Genomic DNA, 22,734 nt, shown 5'->3' with positions numbered 1-22,734 from the left:
CAGAAGCGGTTTGACCCAGGCCCCGCCCCCAAGGCGCCGGAAGTGGAGTGCAGAGCCGCGCCGCGCGCTGTCAGTCTCTGTGGCTTGGAGCCCGCGCGGTCGCCCGACTCGTGCAGGTATCGCGAGCGGCTCCGGGCCCCTCGGGCTCTGCGGTCCGGAGGGCACCATGGACGACAAGGGTAAATCGGGAGGGGATGGGCCTGCTAGGACCAAAGCGGAGCCGCTCAGGGGTCCCTCCACCTCGCACACCCAGGCTGGGCTCCGGGAGAGGTCACTTTCCAAACTTAGGTTGCTCTGCTGGATGTGGTTCCTCTTGTCACAACTAATCTTTCTCGCTGCTCCGGTATCCAGGGGATGGTCTCTGAGAGCATCTGCAGACACCCCCTCTCCCCACGCTTCTTTCCACTGCCCTCGTCCAAAAAAGTGAGACTTCGGACCAAGTGTCAGGTCTTCGCAGTCTTGATTTCCCCGTATGTGGGATAGGAACAAGACTCCCTGCTCTGTTGGATCTGGTACTAGAATCGAGAGAATAAGCCGTGTTTGCTGTGGTCATCTAGTGTGGTGATCGAAGTGTTTTACTAAGTGAAATACAAGGGCACACTTTCGTGTTAAAAAGATAAAAGGGGGTTGACCTCTACATACGTAAATAGGTCTATATGTGAACAGGCTTGACTTAGCATAGACTGTCCGCAGGGGTACAGGAGAAATTGATAAGATGGTTGACTCTGGAATTCTCTCAGAACTTGGGGTCAAAGATAAGAGGGAGAAGGACCTTTTACTATCATTCAGTAGCTGTCATCTCTAGTCCCATCAACATTTATCGTTCCCCTGGACGCCCAACACATGAAAAGTAGTTTTTAAATTATGTTGCTTCTTAAGGTCAACAGTTATTGACAAGCTCTCCGGCCTTAGATCCTGATAAACGAATCTGATGAGTCACTTTTTTCTCTCTTCTCAGAGTTAATCGAATACTTTAAGTCTCAGATGAAAGAAGATCCTGACACGGCGTCAGCAGTGGCTGCCATTCGGACTTTGCTGGAGTTCTTGAAAAGAGATAAAGGTAAAGAGGGTCATCTTCAAACACGCTGGGCCTCAGGAAAGTCTTCTAACAACTGTTACAAGTGTAGAAAGTGAGAGATATATGTGTGTCTACACAAGGGAATGTCGCCCCAAACTCAGCTTCTTCTTTTTAGTCTTCCTTTTAACCTGGAGCGAGTCCTCGTTACCATTAAATGGATTCCCTTTCGTAAGTGAAATATACTTTGAATCAAGAGTCACCATTTTATATCAAATTGACCACGAAGCTTAAATTATAGCAATAGTTCAGCTTTACAACTGTTTATTGAGCTCATGTCTTGTGCCAGATTCTATACAGATGCTACAGAGAACATTCCAGAATAAATTCTGGTATTAAAGTCATTCACTGCGATCACCTACTAATTCAGGCATTCTAAATGTAAGCATCTGGGTTAGCATAACATCTTATATGAGCAAAATAATAAGGCCTTCTTTAATCCAAAGGGCTGGACTAGATATATGTGTCTCTAGGACAACCTCCAATGTCTTCCCATTGTACTTAAAATAACATCCAAACACCTCAGCCGCCTCACAGACCTCATCTGCCACTGCTACTTAATTTCCTTCCAGGATGTCCCTCACTGAACTGCATTTCAGCCATGCTGGCCTCTCTTTGTTTCTTGTGCTAAGTTTGATCCCATCTCAGAGCCTTTGCACTGTTCTAGTCTGCTCCTGGAACCTTTCCCACTGGATCTTTATGTGGCTGGATCCTTTCTTACTCGAGTCTCAGTTTAAGTGGCCCCCACTCCAAGAGGCCATCCCTGTTACCTCCAGCATAGCTTCACCTTTCTCGTCATTCTGCTTTTTTCTGTCTTCATTACAATCTGTCATTAACTTGCTGTTTCTTTGTGTGCTAGTTTATCGTCAGCCTCTTCCACTAGAAAGGGCATTCGATCAGAGCAAGGACGCCATCTGTCTTCACTGATATATCTCTGACATCTAGAATAGTGCCCGGCATACAGTATGCACCCAGTAAATATTGGTTGAGTGAATGAATGAATCACAGACCCACCAAGGGGCTGTGATATGAAAGTGAACATCACATTCTTTGTGTGATCAATCCAGGAGAGACAATCCAGGGCCTGAGGGCGAATCTCACCAGTGCCATAGAAACCCTGTGTGGCGTGGACTCCTCAGTGGCCGTGTCCTCGGGTGGGGAGCTCTTCCTGCGCTTCATCAGCCTAACGTCCCTGGAATACTCTGTAAGCTGCTACCCCCCTCGCATTCCTTTTCTGCTTCTCTCTTTGGCTGTAAATATTCTCTGCTTTGCCTGGATCTTCCGCTGCCCCTCATTTTGCTCTTTTCTTCCTAGGATTACTCCAAATGTAAAAAGATCATGATTGAGCGAGGAGAGCTTTTTCTCAGGAGAATATCACTGTCGAGAAATAAAATTGCAGATCTGTGCCATACTTTCATCAAAGATGGGGCGGTGAGTAGATATGGGTGGTAACGAAGCGAGGATTCTGGAGTGGAAGACTCCTGGGGTAAAATCCTACCTCTGCCACTTACTTGCTGTGTAACCTTGGACAAGTTCCTTAACTTCTTTATCCTGCAGTTTACTTATCTGCTAAATAAGGGTGATAACAGCACCTACCTCATAGGGTTGTTGTAGGAATTAATAAGATGCTATGTGTAAGGACTCTGCACTGTGCCTGGCACACAGTGAGCACTAATATTGATATTATTGTTATAGGTGGTTGTCATTTTAAACAGGCAGAGAACAACACTGGGACAGCATGCATGATTCTGGATTTAATAAGGTGTCTTATTAAAGAAGTATCTTTATTATTGGATATGTACTCAATTAATCTGAATTAAATCAACACAGAATAGCATTTGTCACTGGTTAATACTGTCTGTCTTCCTGCTGAAGGTTAGCACTGGATTAAGATTTTGACTTAATTTCAGATATTATTACAGAGATGCAAAGCTGCCTACTGTTTATAAGTGAGGAAAGACAGGAACTGCAAGTTTAGTCAGTCTCCCAGCGCAAGGGTAATAAAACTTTTATGATGTCTCTCCCACCAGCATCCCTTCTTTGTGCCATCTAAGCCTCCACTGACCATAAAATCCTTCACTTGTGTTTTGACTCTGAAATCATGTCCTGTTTTATTACCCTCTTCCCAACCTTTGAAGTATGTTATTAAATAAATGACATAATAGGTGTGAGGAGAACTTGTACAAAAGCCAGTTGCAAACAAAGCCATTTTAGCCAAGTGGAAGCAAGATTATGACTGCTATCTCAGAGGCCTTCTCCTTTCGGCCACGCTGCTGGCATTCTGTGGGTTTCATTTGCGCCCATGTAGTTTAATGTGGGTACACCTGTCTCAGTGCTGATTTACACTAATTCTAGAGCAGAGCAGCTCAAATTTCAACATGCAGAGGAACCACCTAGAGATCTTAACTGCACATTCTGATTCAGTAGGTCTGGGCTGGGGCCTGAGAACCTGCATTTCTGACAAGCTCTCGGGTGAGGCCCAGGAAGGAGCTATGTCCATTTGGCATTGTGCCATCCTCTATTCCTTAGGATAGAGGTCACGTGTAAGTGCCTGCAAATTGTATCTGGCCCACAATGGGCAGTGTTTACCCCAGGATTTATAAATTTAAAAAAAAATTAGTTAACTAACATTTAAATACTGGATTTTGGGGCTCCTCTAAAAAAATCAGATGATCTGACAACAGTGGGACCAGGTCCACCCAGCCCACTGCATTTATTTATGCTCCCTGCCTGGTGCCTGTAAGCCAAAGTGTGCAAACCATGTCTTAGAAATAGAAAAAATTACCCAAAGGAACCTAACAGAGCCTTCAGATATAAAGGCTTTTGCCCACTATAGGGGGATTCCATTTCTCTACCTGCTGTGGGAAAAAGGAGACCCATGATCTATTCCTCTGGCAGAAACCTTCTTCAACTTATATGTGGGCTTAGAACTCGTTGTGCCATCAAGACCTTTTCTTCTGATTGTAGTTGATTAGTGAGAAAGCATAATGAAAGCCTTGGGGTCCCAGGACTGTGCATTAGAGTGGCTGAGGGTATGGTTGACGGTCGGAAGCTTTCCCACTGACAGAGCTTTCTTGGTCCACAGAAAATACTAACTCATGCCAACTCCCGAGTGGTCCTGAGAGTCTTGGAGGCAGCTGTGGTGGCCAAGAAGCGTTTCAGTGTGTACATTACAGAGTCACAGCCTGACTTATCAGGGCAAGTATCTTTCCATTTGCTTAGGGGCCCAGCAGTCATTTATTTTAAGGAACAAACTGAGGGTTACGATCCATTGTACGAGGAGCCAGGCCATGGCTCCGAAGTGCCCGTCCATCGGCCTTGCCTGGGCCTGGGCCTGGGCCTGGGCCTGCCCGGGTGAAAAACCACTGAACTTACAGTAGGTCCCAGGACAGGATCGAGGGGTTTTATTTAATAGTGAAATCAGAGGAATAGCAGGACATTGTGTCAACTGAAACATTTTATCAAAGAACACAATTCACATCTATCTAGCCAGCAAATAATGACGTGAAAATTTTCTTTTTTCTGAATTTGCATCTTTTACCCAGAGTCCCCGAGACTATAGTTTCCCTGAAACACATACTTCCTTCTAAAGAACCCAAATTCTTGTTTCCTCACTCCAGTCGTGGGACCTGCCCCTTCATCCATTGACATCACCTGAGTTTCAAGCTAACATGTTTTGTCATTGTCAGTTAAGGGACTCGTCATACACCACTATGGGACTTTCTTGGATTTTCTCTGATGTTCTCAAAATGTCGTTTTCAGTAAGAAAATGGCCAAAGCCCTCTGCCACCTCAACGTCCCGGTCACCGTGGTCCTGGATGCTGCTGTTGGGTAAGCGCCTGGCTTCCCCGGCCACAATTACTTGTGCTCAGCCACTCCCAGGGTTGGCTTAGAGTGGGGTGTCCAGATTAAAGGTTTGAGTCCCATTCATAAACCTGCACTGGTTAGCGTCCTGCCTCTTAATTGATAACTGCGTTAAACCAGCAAGCTCGTTACCAGGTCTTGACGGTGTCCACAGAAGACAGGGCTGGAGGGTGCTGGAAGAATGGGCGTGTTGTATGTAGTATTACAGTGCAAAGGTCAGCACATGTGGTTAGTGTTCCCTCTTCATCTGAAGACATGGGTGTCCTCGGTGGTACTCTGGGATTCGTCGACTCACCCATGCAACTTAAACCGACGTGACATGTCTGTACCTCACGAGAGAAAACAGGAATAATAATCCCTTGGAAAGAAAACACGTAGGGCAGATGAGTAAGGAAATTGGGGATGTGTTTAAGAGTAAGCATTTTGAAGAATTCTAATTGCTCATTTTAAAAGGTATTTTGGCCTGCACCCTACTGGAAAGATTCTTAAATTGTGTGACACTTCTTTCCAACTTCAGATCATAATAGGTTTTTAAATTTCAGTTTTGTCTGTATTGAAGCAGAACAGAAAAGAATGCACCTCACGTAGTAAGGATAAATACCAGGCCATGAAATTCCTGGCACACATGTGAGCACGTACTGGGTGGCCATGAGGCGTGTACATCTTACTATGGGGTCGTGATCAAAACGGGTGTTAACGCCTCCGGCAGCAGAACTGGTAACAGTGCAGGCTTGTCTCATGTTAAGTGCTCTTTTAAATAAAGTTAGTTACGGGAGGAACTTAACGTGGTGAAAATGGAATATTAATCTTTGCAGGTGGTGATGCTACTAACAAGAGCCAAGAAAAGACCATAAAACGATTTTTTTTTAATTTCCTCAGCTATATCATGGAGAAAGTGGATCTTGTCATAGTTGGTGCCGAAGGAGTTGTTGAAAACGGAGGAATTATTAACAAGGTAGGATAGTTCCTTGTTTAAGGCTTGGTGATGTACTGTGGACCCCGCACACAGGAACAGTGTTGTGTGTGATGTTATTCAGCCACCTAACCCCGTGTGGCCTCAGGGCTTCGTCACTGCATCAAACTGTTTCCAGGTCCTACACACCACTGCAGTGCTCAGCCCAATATCGGTCAGATTTCCTTCTGCTTTGAAGATTGATCTATGTAAATGAAGAGAATGTAATTTATATTTTCTCAAAACATGTTTTAACGGAATTGGGTGTTGGGGTTGGTTTTCTTTTTAACTGAACATAATCATCTTTAAGTGTACAGTGCAATGGGATTTACATTCACATCGTCGTGCAACCATCACCACGGTCTGTTTTCAAAACTTCCCATCACCCCAAACAGAAACTGTCACCATTAAGTAACACTCACTACTCCCCACTTCCCCCAGCCCCTAATCTAGTGTACTTTCCACCTCCATGATTTTTGCCAATTCTTGGTATAAGTGGAATCGTATCTTTCCTCTTGAGTTTGGCTTCTTTCACTTAGCATGACGTGTTCAGGGCTCATGCAGGCTGCAGCATGTATCAGAACGTCATTCCTTTTTATGGCTGAATCATGTACCACTGTATGGATGGCCCCCATTTGTTTATCTGTTCATCCTCTGATGGTCGCTTGAGTTGTTTCTACTTTTTGGCTGTTGTGAATGCTGCTGTGAACATGGGTGTACAGTTATCTATTTGAGTTCCTGGTTTCAGTTCTTTTGAGCATATCCCTACGAGTGGAATTGCTGGGTCAGATGGTAATTCTGTGTTTAGCTTTCTGAGGAACCACCAGAATGTTTAACCCACCAGCTACACCATTTTACATTCCCACCAGCAACATGCAAGGATTCCAGTTTATCTACGTTCTTGCCCTCACTTACTTGGTCTTTTTAAAATTGCAGCCATCCTAGTAGGTATAAAGCAATATCTCATTGCAGTTTTGACTTCCATTTCCCTAATGACTAAGGATCTTGAGAATTTTTTCATGTGTTTATTGGCCATTTGTATAGCTTTGGAAAAACATCTATCCTGTTTTTTTAAAAGATCCTCTTTAATTCCAAAGCCAGAATTACATATATTACGTTCACCCACATACTGTCTGTTGCTTCCACTTCAGATGTGCTGTAAGATCTCATTCTCCACTTTCTCTGACTTCCCAGATTGGAACCAATCAGATGGCCGTGTGTGCCAAGGCACAGAACAAGCCTTTCTACGTGGTTGCAGAAAGCTTCAAGTTTGTGCGGCTCTTCCCACTAAACCAGCAAGATGTCCCAGATAAGTTTAAGGCAAGTTTGACATATTTGAAGGGGTATTTGAGTCTGGAAAAAACCTCTGAAAAAATGCTGTGCTAAGAATGTTCCAGTAAGTTACTTCCCATTGCTACTTTCTCCAACATACGGGATACAAAGATAAGTTGGTGGTTGTTAGACTCAGAGTCTAATTTGTCCCCAAGACTCAGTCTAACTTGTCCCCAGAATTTCAGTCTCTCACTCACTTAAGCACTAGATACCGGCTGAGGTGGCAGGAGGGCTGGCGGTTAACAGTCCAAACTTTGGCGTCCACTGTCTGGGCTTAACTCCCATCTCTGCCACTTCTGACCATGTGACCTTGGGCAAGAACTTTCACTTGAAGTTCTGAACTTCAGTTCTCGGTACGATGGGGTAACAGTATTATCAGTTAGGACGATTCTGAGATAATCCATGGGAAGCTCCCTATAAATACTGCTATACGGAGAGGCTGGAGGAGTTAATCCAGCACACAAGTGACGGGACACGTGGTACAGACGTGCTCTGCCCTCCTCGGCAGTGTGCTGCTCAGCGGGCTTCTCCCCGTTTCCAGAGAGCACGTCCGGGTGGCCGCACACTGACCGCTCAGCCAAGGTCCCCCGAGTGCAGAGCCCCGGATGTGGGGCAGACTAATGTGCGCTTCCTCTCTCCTCAGTACAAGGCAGACACTCTAAAGTCGGCACAGACTGGACAGGACCTCAGAGAGGAGCACCCGTGGGTCGACTACACCGCCCCCTCCTTAATAACACTGCTGTTTACAGACCTGGGGGTGCTGACACCCTCAGCAGTCAGCGACGAGCTCATCAAGCTGTATCTGTAACCACTGGGCCCGTCCCCGCACGCGCAGCTGATGCAGTTGGGGCAGGGTGAGTGCCCTCACCGCTCACTGAGCCAGGCCAAACCGGTTGTTTTTTTAATGAAGACTTATGGACTAAGGACGTAAAATCATAAGTCTTGAAGAATTTTTTATTCATTTCAGTCCCATTTAAATATGTTCATGGTTCCCCAAAAACTCAACCTAAATTGTTCTTAGTTTCCAGATACTTTCATTCATTTCGTATTTCCAGAAATGGGCGTTCCATTATTGGCCACTTAACTGATAAAAGAAGACGTGCCCAAGTTTCCCTCCCTTCACCTTCCCCACACTCCAAACTGATCTGCCAAAAGCATCAAAGAGCTGCAGGCCTGAAAAGGCAGGTGTTCGGGAGTCCCTTCAGTACCTGACTCACGGCTGCACGGGACACGTGGTACATATGGTGCCTTAGAAGAAAGGCGGGAAACACTTGCTCAGTTGGCATCAGGCTTGCAGTGCACACGAGCCAGGGGCTGCCATCCCCTGGGCAGGATCGAGCCAAACAGGGTGTAAACTCCCCAGAGAAGCGAAGGAAGGCAGAAACAGCATTTAGCAGGAGTATCCTGCACGGCTCACCACTTAGGAAGACGCCTTCCAGAACATCTGTAAACTTCAATTCTGTGTTTGTGAAAGATGTCAATCTTAACATGTTTGGGACCTGAACAACTTTTAAAAATTGGACTTGGGAACAAATTCAGCATCTTTTCAAATAAATTAAGGTTTTGATATAGTGTTGCCTCAGTACTGAGCTGACCCTGGGCCCCCCCGTACTGGCCCCGTTGGTGATGACACACTCACACATTTAAGATACAGCTGATTAGAAGGAAATACAGTTTATTCAACAGAGAAGGCAGAACAATTTTCTTTCCCAGAACATGGCTTACTGTTTCTTCAGATACTCCCCCAACAAAACAGGACTGGGGACTATTCTTAGAATAGGAAAACCCAGCCACATTACCTGTCCAGTTCTGTGCAGCACATCAGAGAGATACCTAAGTCCAGGGGTAAGGACTCCTGGGGAGGCCAAGTGCCTGAAAACCTAAGGAACTTCCAACAGCCCACAATCAAGTATACTTCAGTATCTGTATGTTAAAAACTAAGTATGGGGTGGCTGGTGGCTCAGTGGTTACAGCGCAGAGCTCAAAACACCAAGGTCGCTGGTTCGATTCCCACATGGGCCAGTACGCTGCATCCTCCCCAACTAGACTGAAAACAACAACCTGACATGGAGCTAATGGGTCCTGGAAAAATACATTGTTCCCCAATATTCCCCAATAAAAATTAAAAAAATAAAAATAAGTATAAAATAGCCCCAGATAAATGAGCTCTCTATTATAGGTGACCTGTTGAAATAAATATTAACATCTACTATTTACACCCAAATGATTTTACATTTTCTTCCACTGGACGTCTTCAAGGCTGGTACGTATTTAGTAAACTATTCATGAGTGTGAACCCCCCCTTATGTCTCCCCAGTCTGAAGCAACAGCTTTCAGAGATGGGACGCTGCTTGCATGTTGCAAAGTCTTACGTTTGGTGAAAGCAAATGTGAGTGGCCCCATGTGGGGTCTGCACGTGAGGCCTGCCCGCGCGTCTCACCTGGGGCACTGGGATCAGCAGTCGTCTCCCAGCTCTGAGGGCCCAAGATTTGTCTTCACTGACCTTTTGCCACTTGTCAGCAACCCCTTCTCAAATTCTTCTTCAGTGATTTTGCCTTTTTTTAACTTTTTCAAGAGCCTTGTGTCATTAAGAAGTTCTTCCATGTCCTCGTCTTCGATATCAGAACCCTAAGTGCAGAAGAGACCAGAAAACCACTGAATTCCTCAGCAAGTGTGCTACGTGAAACCAGCAGCTTTTACTCAGGAGTGACCTGCTCTCAGGTCTGCTCCCACAGGCAGTGCATTCCCACCCGAGTCACCAGCGTGACATTTCAGAGCCCCCCTCAATTCCGATCAAAAGATAACTTTCAGTAAAATTTGTTCTGAATTCTAGGTTGAGTATGTAAGTAATGAAACTGCAGAGGTTACCTCTTTCCTCTTCCTTTTATCGCTCATTTTCTTCTTCTTTTCCTTTTTGGCCTTCTGCTTTGACCAAGCTTTCGTTTTTATGAATTTTTTTCTCCCTTCATTCTCGGTTTTCTCTTCCCTTTGTTGCTGCAGTAGTTTCTGCCTCTGCTTTTCTCTAATTTTATCTTTAAATGGAATGGTGTCTGTGTTAATGTCCACAGGCACAAAATCTGGAAACTGCTTTCCTCTCAGTTCTGGCATCTTGGGCATTTTCAGCAGGGCAAAGCCTCGAGCGAGACCAGCAAAGTCAAGGTCTAGTTAAACCAAAACACTAGTGTTAGCACAGCCAGGATGGGACCATGACAGCCAGCCCAGGGGAGGTCCTTGCAACATCACCTTTTCTAACGAAGTAACTTAATGGATTCATTGTAATTAGAATGAAAATAATTACATTTTTACTAAAAAGGACTATGCAGCAGCCAGTTTATTCTCTGTCTACTCAAATCCTAGGAAGACTTCCTGTTAAATGTTGAAAAAACATTAACCCTGACATATGCTTACGATTTTTATAAGACAAACCAATTTCACACTTGTAATTCTTGTAAAACCATCAGATGTTTAAGGTGGAGACACAATTATATGAAAACATCCAGGGCCAGTCCGGTGGCTTAGGTGGTTGGAGTGCCGTGTTCCTAAAGCCAAGGTCGCTGGTTTGATTCCCACATGGGCCAGTGAGCTGCACCCTCTACAGCTAAGATTGTGAACAATGGCTCCAGGGGGAGCTGGGCTGCCATGAGCAGCCAGAAGCCAGCAACTGGCCGACCAACTGCCTCAGCCGTGGGGAGCACAAGGCTTGTAATACCAGCATAGGCCAGGGAGCTGTGTCCCACACAACTAGACTGAGAAACAACGGCTTGAACCAAGAAAGGGGAAAAAAAAGAAGTCCATCTTACCCTTTAATCTGAAGATGAGGCTGCATTCATGCTTCGCGTAAGCCTGGACGAACGACACAAAAGCTTTCATGCCCTTTTCGAACACAGCTCTGTCAGCCAGGGCCATGGACTTGAGCTTTGGAAGGAGGTCTACTGTGTGTTTCTGGAGTTTCATCTCCTGCAGGGGGCACTGTACAGAGACCATTGTCAATTCTCTGGCTGGAACCACCTCATTCCCAAGACATCAGCCAGTGCCAATAAAACCAAAGGCCAAACAATTCATTTTAATCTCAAATCGGAGGCCATGAAGCCCAAATCCAACCCAAGTATTTCACATGGTCCAAAAAATATTTTAAAATTTTTAAAGAAAATTTTAAAATCAGATTTTACGTAACAATCTGATTTCTGGTTAGAAAGTATGGCAACACTTGGCCACGTTCCCAAATAGTGACACTCAGCGGGGGCCAAGCAGCGGCTGCCACCCTAGATGAGGCTGGTGTCTCCCCACAACCCTAACGCCAGCCAGGTTCCCGCACTGACTTCACCAGCCTGGCCCTGGGACTTGGCAACTCCTAATCTAAGTTCCAGACCACGTGCTGGAAAAGAACCTTTCCCACTACCCCGTCACTGGGTGTCTATGTGAAAAGAGATGACAGCTTACTTTCTGGTTAATTGCCAGGAAGGTGATGTATGACTCTTCCATGGGAAGGAGGAACACGAGCGCGCTGCCGCCATGGCCGATTCGGGCTGTGCGGCCACAGCGGTGCACGAAGGCACTGGGAGAGAATGAACACGACAGGGACACGGTCAGCGTGTGACGATGGCTGAGTGGAGCACAGGCCTGGGGCCACCAGACTCCACAGCTCATTCCCAACTCTGCCACTTACTAGTGTTGAAATAGAACAGTTGGCGATTAAATATACATTGAAAACCAGGCAGGATTCTGTAAGACATTTAACGTGAACTATAAAGCTTTTAAACTCATTCTTCTCTGATGGTACAGGCAGGACATGGTCCTAACAGAAAATCTGGGAAATAATGAAAAGTACAAACAAAAACAACTAAAGGACCTGTAAGCCCTCCATCGAGAAGTAACCACTATTGCTCAGACTGTATTTACAGGCTTTTTCTAATGTTTGGAAGCACTTATTAGGGATATGTGCTTACTGTGGGAGAATAACTGAAATTTTCATATACAGTGTTAGGTACTATTTTCCTTTAAACATTCTACCATGTACATTTCTGCAAGAACTTTAAAAAGTATTTGAAAATACCTTTAATCTGTGTAATATGGTATCACTACTGACATACCACTGACTCACCCATTTGCCCACTTTTGCCATTTAAAATAATGTTTGACAGTCGTCATTTTGTTTACTTCCCCAAGCTAGACTCCTAGACAGAGGGTAACATTCTATCATGCTGTTACCTTGCATTGCTGGGAGGGTCGTACTGCAAAACCCAGTTTACTTCGGGAATATCTATTCCTCGGGCCATCACATCAGTGCACACTAAAATCCCGCTAGAAAACGAGAGAACACATTCTGAGTGAGGAGGTCACCGTTTTCATCACCATCAGTCTTTACTAATCTCAGTGACAACAGTAATACAGAAGTTCCAGAACCTCTCACAGAAGCAAATATTTAGTAATAATGTTCATTTTTTCTTCCTCCTAAAAATCTCTAGGGCTTTAGAAATTCCCAATCAAAACAAGAGGTGGGGAGGAGACGATGAAAGGATCCTTTAAATTAGCATATTTCCACTTGAAGAAAGAAGCTGTAGTGGGTCAAATCCTTTATAGCCGCTTAAAAAAACAATCGAAATTGTCACTCCCTGACTGAGGTATAAGTCGGTTGTACCACTTTGCCCGGCGGCTTTTATCGTAGCTGGGATGCTCGGTAATCGCGAAAAACAGAGAAGCATCATTTATGTCACAGTCAAGTCACGGTCACTGAGACACATAATCCCGACTGTGCAGGCAAGGGCTCGATGACTTCAAGCTGGATTTGATGGTTTGCACCTAACACTCTATTCACCCATTTAACAGATAGTTACCAACCCCCCACTGGCCAGGCCCTGGGCCGGACACGGGAATCCAGGAGTGAACATATCACACAGGTTCCTGTTCTCGCGGAGCTTAAACTCTAGCAGGAAAGTCGGCAGATACAGCAAAGTTAACGGGGTCGGGACAGAGGGACGGCTCAGGCATCTAAACAGGTGTGACAACGGGGGTGGAGGGGGAAGAGGGCTCCTGGCCGGGAAAACACGGCACAGAGGTTTAGAGGCAGGGGGACGTGCACCAGTGCACTGCGGCCGTGACCCGCTGCCCCCGCCGAGCCACCCACCTCTGCAGCTTGCGGAAGTCCATGAAGATCTGGTTGCGCTTGTACTTCATCTTGCCGTGAATGCACATGACCTTCACGCCCTTCACCAGCGCCTCCAGGGCCTTCCCGAAGTATTCCACGCAGGAGCAGGTGCTGCGGAGGGACAGAGGGCTCAGTCGCTGCCATGGGTCCTCCTACAGCTGCTGGGAGGGAGGCCGTGAACACCCGCTGCGTGATGGCCCCATCCTCTGGAGGAATGCGGGGTGGCTACGAATGTCGTCCGCAGCCAAGCTCGAAATCTCCAACCCTCTGCCAATGAAAGGCCAAACTTTGGACCAAATCCCTTAAGCGTAAGCTAAAACCCCAAAGATGTATTCCCACTGTCTAAAGATGTTCTAGCAAGGGGGCTCTCCTGGCCGCAGAGAAAGGAATGAAACTGAAGCAGTCCTTCAGAACAAAAACAGTGTAGTGTCTTTTTAAATATAAATAGTTCTATAAGACTTCAAAACATTCCTGCTTCCCCTTTGGGGAACTGCTTCTTCCCCCATTAATGTGATCCCCCAGGGCTCATCAGGTAACCCCAGTTTGACCAATCAGATCCTCTCCTAGACATTTGGTCTCAGCTCTGAAACACCCAAGGACAAATGGAAGGGAGCAGGGTCATCCCAATGAGAATATGCCCTAAAGGGGTGGCCACGGAGATCTCTGGGGCTCCCGGATCCTGTCTTCCCAAGGGCTGGGCACCCAACTTTCTCTCTGAGTCTGTGAGTTCCCTATGCAGCACCCTTCCAATAACCTTTGCCCCAACCCCTTTGATTTGCAGGGATTCTAACGTGACCTCACATCCTTTTGCTCATGAGGGAACAAGCCTACAGAGAGGCTGTGTGAGTGGCAGAGGCGGAGCCAAGCTTCGATTCCTTCTGCAGTGTTCTTCCCACTGCCGGCTGCAGGATTCCAATCGGCGCTGACCCTTGTCTACTTAAGTAGTCGTGCCAAGTGACTTCACTGTTCCCACCACAAGTCACGTGAGAACAGAATAAAGCAGTTTGACACACTGAGGGTCACAACCCACACATCCTGAAAGTAATCCAGTGGGCCTGAAATCAATTTAGTGAGTCTGGACCAGAATAGAAAACAATGCCTCCTACTTCGTTCAGTGCACTGTTCTGTGAAATCTTTGTTATCAGTTTCATGTGTGTGTGTGTGTGTGTGTGTGTGTGTGTGTGTGTACCAGTTTACATTTTTTAACTGTGGGTCAATATAGCTAAACATTTTATTGGTGGAATGAAAGATGGAACATAACAAAAATTCTTTTGGTATTGCCAAAAAGATACCAGCACAGGTGTATTTGAAGGACGGGGGAAAAGCCCAAAGAACACACACATCCATTCCTATCTTGCATTCCGACAACAGGACAAACCCCGCAGGACAAATGGGCTGGCTGCCATTCCCAACCTCTGCTCTCACTACAGAAGCTGGGACAGCTACACACTCACTTTCTCCACCTTTCTTAAGTGGGGGGCTGCGAGTGGCCCATAAAATGAAAGCCAAGTCAGCCAGGGAGAAGGGCTTTCTGAGAAAGCTTTCCTCTCTCCTGATGAAAACGGATGGGTATAGTTAACACTGCCCTTCCCACGCCCTCTGCCTTTCCTCCTTTATCTGCTTTCCATGCAGACAGGACCGCGGGCGGGACAGTGATCATCTGGAAACTACGGGCTAACACACAGGAAGGAGAGGCCAGGACAACTGCAAAACACTGACCCTGACGTTGCTGAGCCGTAAAACAATGTCAGGACCGCCTACTTCCAGCCTTTTGACAGGAGAAAGATAAACCCCTCCTGTTTGAGCCACAGAAGTTGGGCTTTCAGTTCTTTGCAGCCAAAAGCATTCCTGACTGAGAGATCATCCTAAATGGAACTCCAAATCTGAGGCTTGCATACACCTGTGCATTCTGGGTGAGGCTGAACCCCCATATCTCCTACCAGAGTCCAGAAGCATTACCTGAAGAAGACCAGGTGCTTTTCCTGCTTACGATTTCGAAGGAAATGTACCAGCTGATTAAATTTCTCATCAGTCTTACATACCTACAAAGTAAAAAGGAAACCTTTACTAAAAACAAATTTATAGACAATAATAATCCCCACCGCTACTTTCACGGTCAGCCTTAAGTTTTAAGGAATCTAATTTCCTGCATGAGCAGGACACTTTGGTCAGAATGTTCATGGGCCCCCGTAGCCCAGAACAAATGTCAGGATGTGCTGCTGTCACACATAAGTCACAAAACACAGAACTGAGCGACCGAGTCACCTAATCCAGTAGTTCCCAAATGCCAACACACAGGCAGTCCCCATGCCGGCCTAACACCACTCCAGGGAAGGCTGTGAAAATGCAGGTTCTCGGGCAGAGCATACCGTACAGATAGATGGTGGTTCAGCAGGCCCAGGAGTGGACCAGAAATCCATAATACATGAGAGAGCCCAGGAGACTCTGATGTATAACCAAGTTCAGAATCACTGTTCTAAAGTGAACACAAGTTTCCAGAAAGGAATGTACCCCATTATTAGAAAGACCTCCACCGAGAGACACCAGTCTCCCTTAATAATGCAATCGAGTGCTCCATTCAGGACCCTACACTAGGGACATTAAAATCTAATGGAATGCATTCCCCCATTTTTACCAAAACCAAATTCTCAGCTTGGAATTTCTTCCAAGCATCTCTAAATGCAATCACTTAAATGAACGCACAATAGCAAAACGCAACAGCCGTCACAGTGGTGTCCAAAGCTAACAGTTAGTTACTGGTGCTTCCATGTACTCAGAACTGGCCAAACTCCTTCATCTGTATTAATAAATGAATCCTCACAACAACCCCATCAAGTGGGTATGACTTAATTGTTGAGCCCCCATTTGACAGGTGATGAACTGGTAAATTCGTCTAGTTCAGTTATTAAGGGACAAAGGTAAGATAGCGCCTGGCTCTTAACCACTGAACTATATACCGAACCCCTCCCTCGCCTGGGAAAAGCCGGCCTCCTGACTTTGCCAGCCCAGCCTCAGGCAGAGACCTGTTTCCCCGAAAATAAGACCTACCCCCAAAATAAGCCCCAGTTAAGATCGTCAGCCAGACGGATGCATTTAGTACATTATAACGATGTTCCAGAAGAAGATGACATGACTGTATTTGAGTAAATGTAGATTGTTGTACATGAAAAAATAAGACATCCCCTGATGGAGCAAAAATTAATATAATTAATTTTTAGGGACTTATTTTTGGGGCAACACAGTATGTGAAGGCCAAGTTTAACACCCTGTCTGATCTCCACCACATCCTCCAGGCAGCTGCGCAAAAGGCAGTTTCCGATTTGCAAATTCTCGCTGCCCTTAGTTCCCAGCAACAGGGACACTGCTTTGGATACCAGCCCACTTCCTCGCAAGCGTGCAGCTGTGTTCACGGGCTGAGGAAGCCCTCCAGCCCCAAGGAAAGCCTGAAAGCCTGTCCCCTGGCTGACGCAGACAGGCCTTTCAAGCAGTGGCAGTGGCCTGTGGGTTCCGCCAGCTGCCTCCTGGCCCATCCCAGCGATGGGAGAGAACAGGAAGAGGGGCAGCCTCGTTACCAAACAAGCACATTTGCACAAACCCTCCCCCTGCCTTGAGTAGAATCACAGTAGGGTTTACTGCTGCAGATTCAGCTATTCCCAGGTGCAGATCAAAACTACCGAACATTTAGGTTACAAAGCAGCAGACCACTGTCACCCAATAGTCTCCTTCAGAGCAAGTCCATCATATGATTGTGTGTGTCACCTGTGTGTCTGGCTGTGTCCTTCTCTAACTCAGGCTCATTCTGACAGGCCTGGGAACCCAGTGGTTCCTGTGCCCACACCCAGCGTGCCCCACGCATGCGTACTAGGAACATTCAATGGCTTGGGGGCAGGAGATCCCTACACACTGTCCTTGGAGACTGCTTAACATACACTTACGCCCACGTTAACTTATTCACTCATTCAACAAGTATGACCACCCATATCACTTGTCCTGCTCAGTCCCCAAATGCATTTTAAAATATACCACAGGGTATCCTATTATAGATTCACTTTCCTAGAAAACTGCAAGCTAATCCCTACAACACTCATCACTGTTCACTGGTGCTTATCTGCTTTAAGAGCTTAATGTGTATTAGTGAGAACACTGTATCATGTTGATAAAACATAGACAGGGAAGGTTAAGAAAAAATTAGGGAATCATTTTTCGAGTAAGAAGAAACACAAGAATCTAATAAATTACTAAAACAATCATTACAACTGATCATTTAAAAGGAAAGAACTAAGCTTACTGAGAGCAATTCAAATAAAAAAGTAAGTTTTTCATTACGTTGCTTTTATCTTAGAATACTTGTTTTATTTCTCGCAGCTTTACTGAGATACAATTGGCAGATAGAAGTCGTATATACTTAAGGTGTGTAATGTGATAATTTGATATATGTATACGATGTGAAATGACAACCATAATCAGTGTAACTAACACATACAACACACCATATAGTTAGCTTTTTCTTCTTTGATGAGAACACTTCCGATCTCCCCTCCTGGTAACTTCCAGTACACAATACAGTATTGTTAACTGGTCACCACCAAGCTGTCTGAGGCCCAGCCATCATCGCACTAAACAGCAGGACTTGTGAGAACGTCAACCAGGGCTCACCATGTAGTAGTTCTCCAGGCGGGACGGGGTTTTCTGGGTGCTGCTGGCCGCCACCCCCTTCTCCTTCACCGAGATCCGAACAGGGTTCCGGAGGCCTGCTCTCACCAGGTTCTCCACTTCCTGTGTCTGCGTGGCGGAGAAAAGGCCCGTTCTCCTCTGCTTTGGCAGAAGCTCCAGGATGGTGTTTATGCTAAAAAAAAGAAAGAAAAAGGGTGTCAACTTAACCCCTCATATACCAGAATAGCCAACAAATAGTGCATTGTGATACTAAACAGGTCTTTAAAAGGACTGAATGAGAAACCATCACAGTATTTACAGGCAGTGTTACTGAGAGGTGAGATTATAGGTGATTTTTATTTCTTCTTTATCACTGTTTTCCAAGGTTTCTCCAATATAAGCATATAATTATACTTTCATAACATGAGGCAATTAAGAGAGTAAAATTAAGACAAAAATTTTTTGAGACTAAAAACCACTGAACTGTACACTTTAAATGGGTGAATTGTACGCTACCTGAATTATATCTCAAAACAGCTGTTTATAAAAAAACACCTTACAAGAAACCATGAAGGAAACTGCATCTAAGAACTGGAATTTAAACTGTGGGTAGAATTTGAAGGACCAGGCACCCTAATGATGTGATGTGCAGATGTGACTGCTAAGGACAGTTCTGAGGTAATTTTGCTCCCCTTCCCACGTCCAGTGTCACCCAAAGCCAGTGAAGCCCAACATCAGTACCTTGCCTCAAACCCCATGTCCAGAAGTCTGTCTGCTTCGTCCAACACCAGGACGTCCAGGGCCCTCACACAGCTGACCAGGTCCAAGCCCTCCGCCTTCCTCCGGAACATGTCCTCCAAGCGGCCTGGAGTCGCCACGACGATATTCCCACTTGGAAAACAAAGTCAACGTTCACTGCACTCTCTGATCTCGGGGATATTGGTGATTCCAAAACCAAGTTTTGTGTCCTCTCCCCACCCCACCAAAGGTCACCTAGATCGCAGTGAACAGAAAGGGGACAGGAGAGTGGGGGGACAGTGCAGCAGGGTGGGAAATGCATGGGCTTGAGGCTGAGACCCAGGGTAGGGGCCAGCAAACTCCGGGCCATCGGCCAAAATGGCCTCTGCCTGTTTCTGTGACATTTTACAGGTGGACATCCACACCCCTTTATTCACGCGTGGCCTCTGGCGACTTTCACACTATGACAGCAGGGCTGACCGTTGTGACAGAGACTGTATGGTCCACAAAGCTAAAATGTGTACATCTGGTCCTTTACAGACGTGTACAGACCCCTGACCTAGAGCAAGTCACTCCACTACTGCAGGCCCCAGGTAACTCATCTATAAAATGAGAATGCTCACAGAAGGAGAGATAATTTGAGGTGTAGAGCACCAACTGGCAGACTGAAGGCCAAACGTGCCCCCACGGAGTGGCCAATCTGCAGGAAGTTTTTGTAAAATGCAAATTACATGCCAACAGTTAAAAAAATCTGGAGATAACACACAAAATCCTAGAAGTCCATATTCTTTTTAAAAATTCAAAATCTGGCAAGACCAAGCCAGAGTCCCACATGACAGCTATCAGCTGGAGATGAGTATTCGGGCATCTCCTCATCAGCCCCACCCAGCCCCCTGCACACATTTACACTTTCCTCTGACCCTCGACGAATGTGACTGTGTGACCCCTGCTGGAAAGTATCTCGTGTTATAGCTGGAACACAGGGAACACTCAATAAAAGAGAGTTCTCTTTATAAAGATTCACTAACAAATTGGGCGTAAAACCTATTGCTGCTCTTCACAAAACTTATTCATGGTGGGACTGAATAAAATCCAAAGGGGTGAGGACACCACGTTCTCACACATACATTCCGAATGTTTGTTAAACACCTGTTGTGAACTCAGCACCATGCTAGATAAAATGTTGCAAGACATTTTACTAACCATTGCCACCCCACTACATTCAATTAAAAAAAATATACAAGAACAGCAGAGAATTGGAAAAAAAATGTTGCCAGACAGACACCATCCGGACTTCCCCAAGCCTCCTGGAGATACAGAAGCGCCCGGCCCAGGCAGAACCCAGAAAAGGCCAGGTCACTGCAGCAGGGTAGGGTGGCAAGGGGCTGGCAGTGGAGAAGTGGCCTCGTAAGCTCTGTACTAACAGGGCCAGCGGGAGCCACTAGAGAGTTTTCAAGGAGTGACATGATCAGACTGGCATTCTGAGAAGGCCACTTTGCGTTGCTATGTGGAGAGTGGGTTATAAGAGGGCAAGAGTAGAAATACAGATGAGAGAGAAAGCCACTGCAGGGTCCAGGAGAGAAATGAGTGGGAGAGATGGCGATGGAGAAAAGTTGATGGGTTAGAGGTATGCTTAGGAGAAAATGCAAAGGACGTGGTGAAGGGGAACTGTGAGGGGGACTGGCGGGGACGGTGAGGGGTCAAGGCTGACTCCCAGACTTCAGGAGTACCACATGGGTAGACAGATGAATGGGGAACTCCAGATGGAGGGAAGTTTGGGAGGAAAATTCCAAGCCCCCGTTTTAGGCATATTTGTAACAGCTGTGAGTCGCTGGGGAGACGCCAAGCTGACAAGTGCATGTCTATAGGTGTGGGGCTCAGGGCGAGGTCAGAGGGCACCCCAGGAAGGATGACAGCACTTAGAGCTCAGAGAAGAGCCAGGGCCCTCAGCCCCGTACAGTCGCCTGGGGAGAGCCGGGGACCACACCCCGACCTCACTTCTCCTGCAGGGGTAAGGCTCTTGGTGGGGAGTGTCCATCAGGGTCAAAAGGAAGGAGCCAGCGAGCAAACTGGGCGCTGGGCCCGGAAAAGAAACCTTTTTGGGGAGGAGGTGGTTGCTAAAAGGGGAGTTTCCGGGTAGGCCCAGACCACGCAACAATTTATCTTGGGTTCAGTGCCAAGAGCAAGCAAAGGAATGAGCGGAAACAAACTTACCCTTGTTCCTTAAACCTCGCAACATCTTCTCCAGGATTCCTGCCTCCAATCCAGAGAATCTGGCTAAAACATAAGCAGGTCTTTGAGCAGGACAGGCAAAATCACCGCCAAGGCTACCAGGGACACTGCATCCAATTTACCTGAACTGTGGGAAGGGCTTCGTGAAATGCGACAGGACCTCATCTATTTGAATAGCCAGCTCTCGAGTGGGTGTGATGATTATGGCTCCAACCTGCCCACGTTGGGGGAAGGGACACAATGAGCAGTGCATGGGGCAGTGCCCCAGTGCGCACGCATACACACACACACACACACACACACACACACTCTGTACCCTACACCTCACGGAGGAAGCTCCCAGAGAAACAGCACTCCCTGGGCTGGTTCAGCAGCATCCGCTCACAGCACACGGCAATGACTTTGAATCCCAGTTAGTTCTCATTATTCACAGCAGTTCTTTCTGTTCTATAAAGTGCCATGAACGTGAATCAGTGAATACCCAACCGCCGCCCCCAGGACAAATACAGGGTGAGCTTCCACTGAGCTTCTGGTCACAGGCTTATCGACCAATCAGTATATGAGCTTGTTTTATGTGTGTTTCTGTTGCAAGATCTTATTAATATACGTGTATTGCTGGTTCATTAACACTGACCTCACAGCCACCAGCGCTGCAACTCACACCTAAACAAAGCTTATCTGACACCGTGTTTTCTTGGAGGCGCGTCACAGCCTCCCTGCACTCAGGGACACGGACGGCGCTCCAGCACTTTGCTTGGGGCCATTTTAACCAGCGAGATCACCAACAGAACCCCAAAAATCATGCCAGTAAGCAGATCGTGAAAAGGACACCTGCTACCGTGAGAGCTGAAATAAAGGCAGAGCATCCATCGCCTTGTGAAAACTGCGCGGGGAACGTGCACAGCAGGCCACTCAAATTTTTCGCTGCTCTGCACAAGGCCACGGATAAGCATGAAAGCACGGTGAGTACTGATCTGGGAGCTACAAATACATTTTACCAAGTAGACAAACGCACAAATACAGATCTGCGAATTATAAGGGTAGACTGTGTTTTTCTTTTTTCAAGCTTTAGGTCTACTCTAGCTTCTTACTCAACAGCAAACTCTCCAATGACGAAGTGAAAACAAATCACTTAGCCATCCTTACCTGATTCTTTTTTAACTTCTCTTCCCTCCTCAGAAGAATTTCCAGGATGGGGATGACAAAAGCGAGAGTCTTCCCACTACCCGTGACCTGAAAGGGGAGAAGGTTTGGGGTGGCTTTTCGTCACAGCTCATTCTGGAGGGAAACAGGACAGGCTGCATAGACACACAGTACTCACCGCTTCTGCAGCAACATCTTTGTTTTTCAGGAACAGAGGGATGGTTGCAGACTGAACAGAGATGGCAAAGCACTGGTTAGAGAATGGCACAACTCCACAGATGGGTCAAAGCCCTAGGAACGTCTTGGGTGGCATTGGGACGCAACCCAAAGCAGACTCTGAACAGTCACAACCGGGCAGCAAGAGGCGCAGGCTCAAAGATGCAATGGCAACGGTGTCTGCACAGACGAGTGTAGGAGGAACGAGCTGAGCGGGATTCCGAGCCCTGAATTCTAGTCTTGCCTTGCCTACTTTTCCTCTCTGGACCAGGAAGAGTTTGAAGACACTGAGTTTTAAGGTCCCTTCCAGATCTAGCACCAGAGAACAATGATTCCAATAAACCCTCTCATTTTAAACCCTGTGCAGGGCCTCTAGGTATTACG

The 22,734-nt window shown here is 46.5% G+C and overlaps 2 protein-coding genes across 4 annotated transcripts; one reads left to right on the top strand and one right to left on the bottom strand.

The window, feature by feature from the left end:
- Positions 1–19: 19 nt before the first annotated feature.
- On the top strand, positions 20–8,794 carry EIF2B1 (eukaryotic translation initiation factor 2B subunit alpha). The gene is made up of 9 exons (XM_019748779.2): positions 20–179; positions 959–1,060; positions 2,143–2,279; positions 2,390–2,506; positions 4,161–4,273; positions 4,838–4,906; positions 5,819–5,894; positions 7,086–7,211; positions 7,867–8,794. Exons 1-9 carry the CDS (start codon positions 167–169, stop codon positions 8,029–8,031), a joined length of 918 nt encoding a protein of 305 aa, XP_019604338.1. The 5' UTR covers positions 20–166; the 3' UTR covers positions 8,032–8,794.
- On the bottom strand, positions 5,279–22,451 carry DDX55 (DEAD-box helicase 55). 3 transcript variants are annotated; one of them, XM_074321739.1, is made up of 14 exons: positions 22,313–22,451; positions 22,138–22,224; positions 21,114–21,205; positions 20,974–21,036; positions 18,763–18,912; positions 18,025–18,214; positions 15,328–15,410; positions 13,348–13,479; positions 12,432–12,524; positions 11,664–11,778; positions 11,024–11,192; positions 10,092–10,384; positions 9,664–9,851; positions 5,279–5,297 (listed from the first exon to the last, which is right to left on the bottom strand). In XM_074321739.1, exons 5-13 carry the CDS (start codon positions 18,870–18,872, stop codon positions 9,678–9,680), a joined length of 1,359 nt encoding a protein of 452 aa, XP_074177840.1. In that variant the 5' UTR covers positions 18,873–18,912; positions 20,974–21,036; positions 21,114–21,205; positions 22,138–22,224; positions 22,313–22,451; the 3' UTR covers positions 5,279–5,297; positions 9,664–9,677. The 3 variants fall into 3 exon arrangements, with proteins under 3 accessions (XP_074177840.1, XP_074177839.1, XP_074177838.1); XM_074321738.1 differs by lacking the exon at positions 5,279–5,297 and adding an exon at positions 5,963–6,096; XM_074321737.1 differs by lacking the exon at positions 5,279–5,297 and having other exon boundaries at positions 8,882–9,851.
- Positions 22,452–22,734: the final 283 nt, after the last annotated feature.

The sequence above is a fragment of the Rhinolophus sinicus genome, linkage group LG16 (assembly GCF_036562045.2).
Source record: "Rhinolophus sinicus isolate RSC01 linkage group LG16, ASM3656204v1, whole genome shotgun sequence".
NCBI lineage: Eukaryota > Metazoa > Chordata > Mammalia > Chiroptera > Rhinolophidae > Rhinolophus > Rhinolophus sinicus.
The sequence above is the reverse complement of the archived record's forward strand: the minus strand, read 5'-3'. Positions and strand labels throughout refer to the sequence as shown.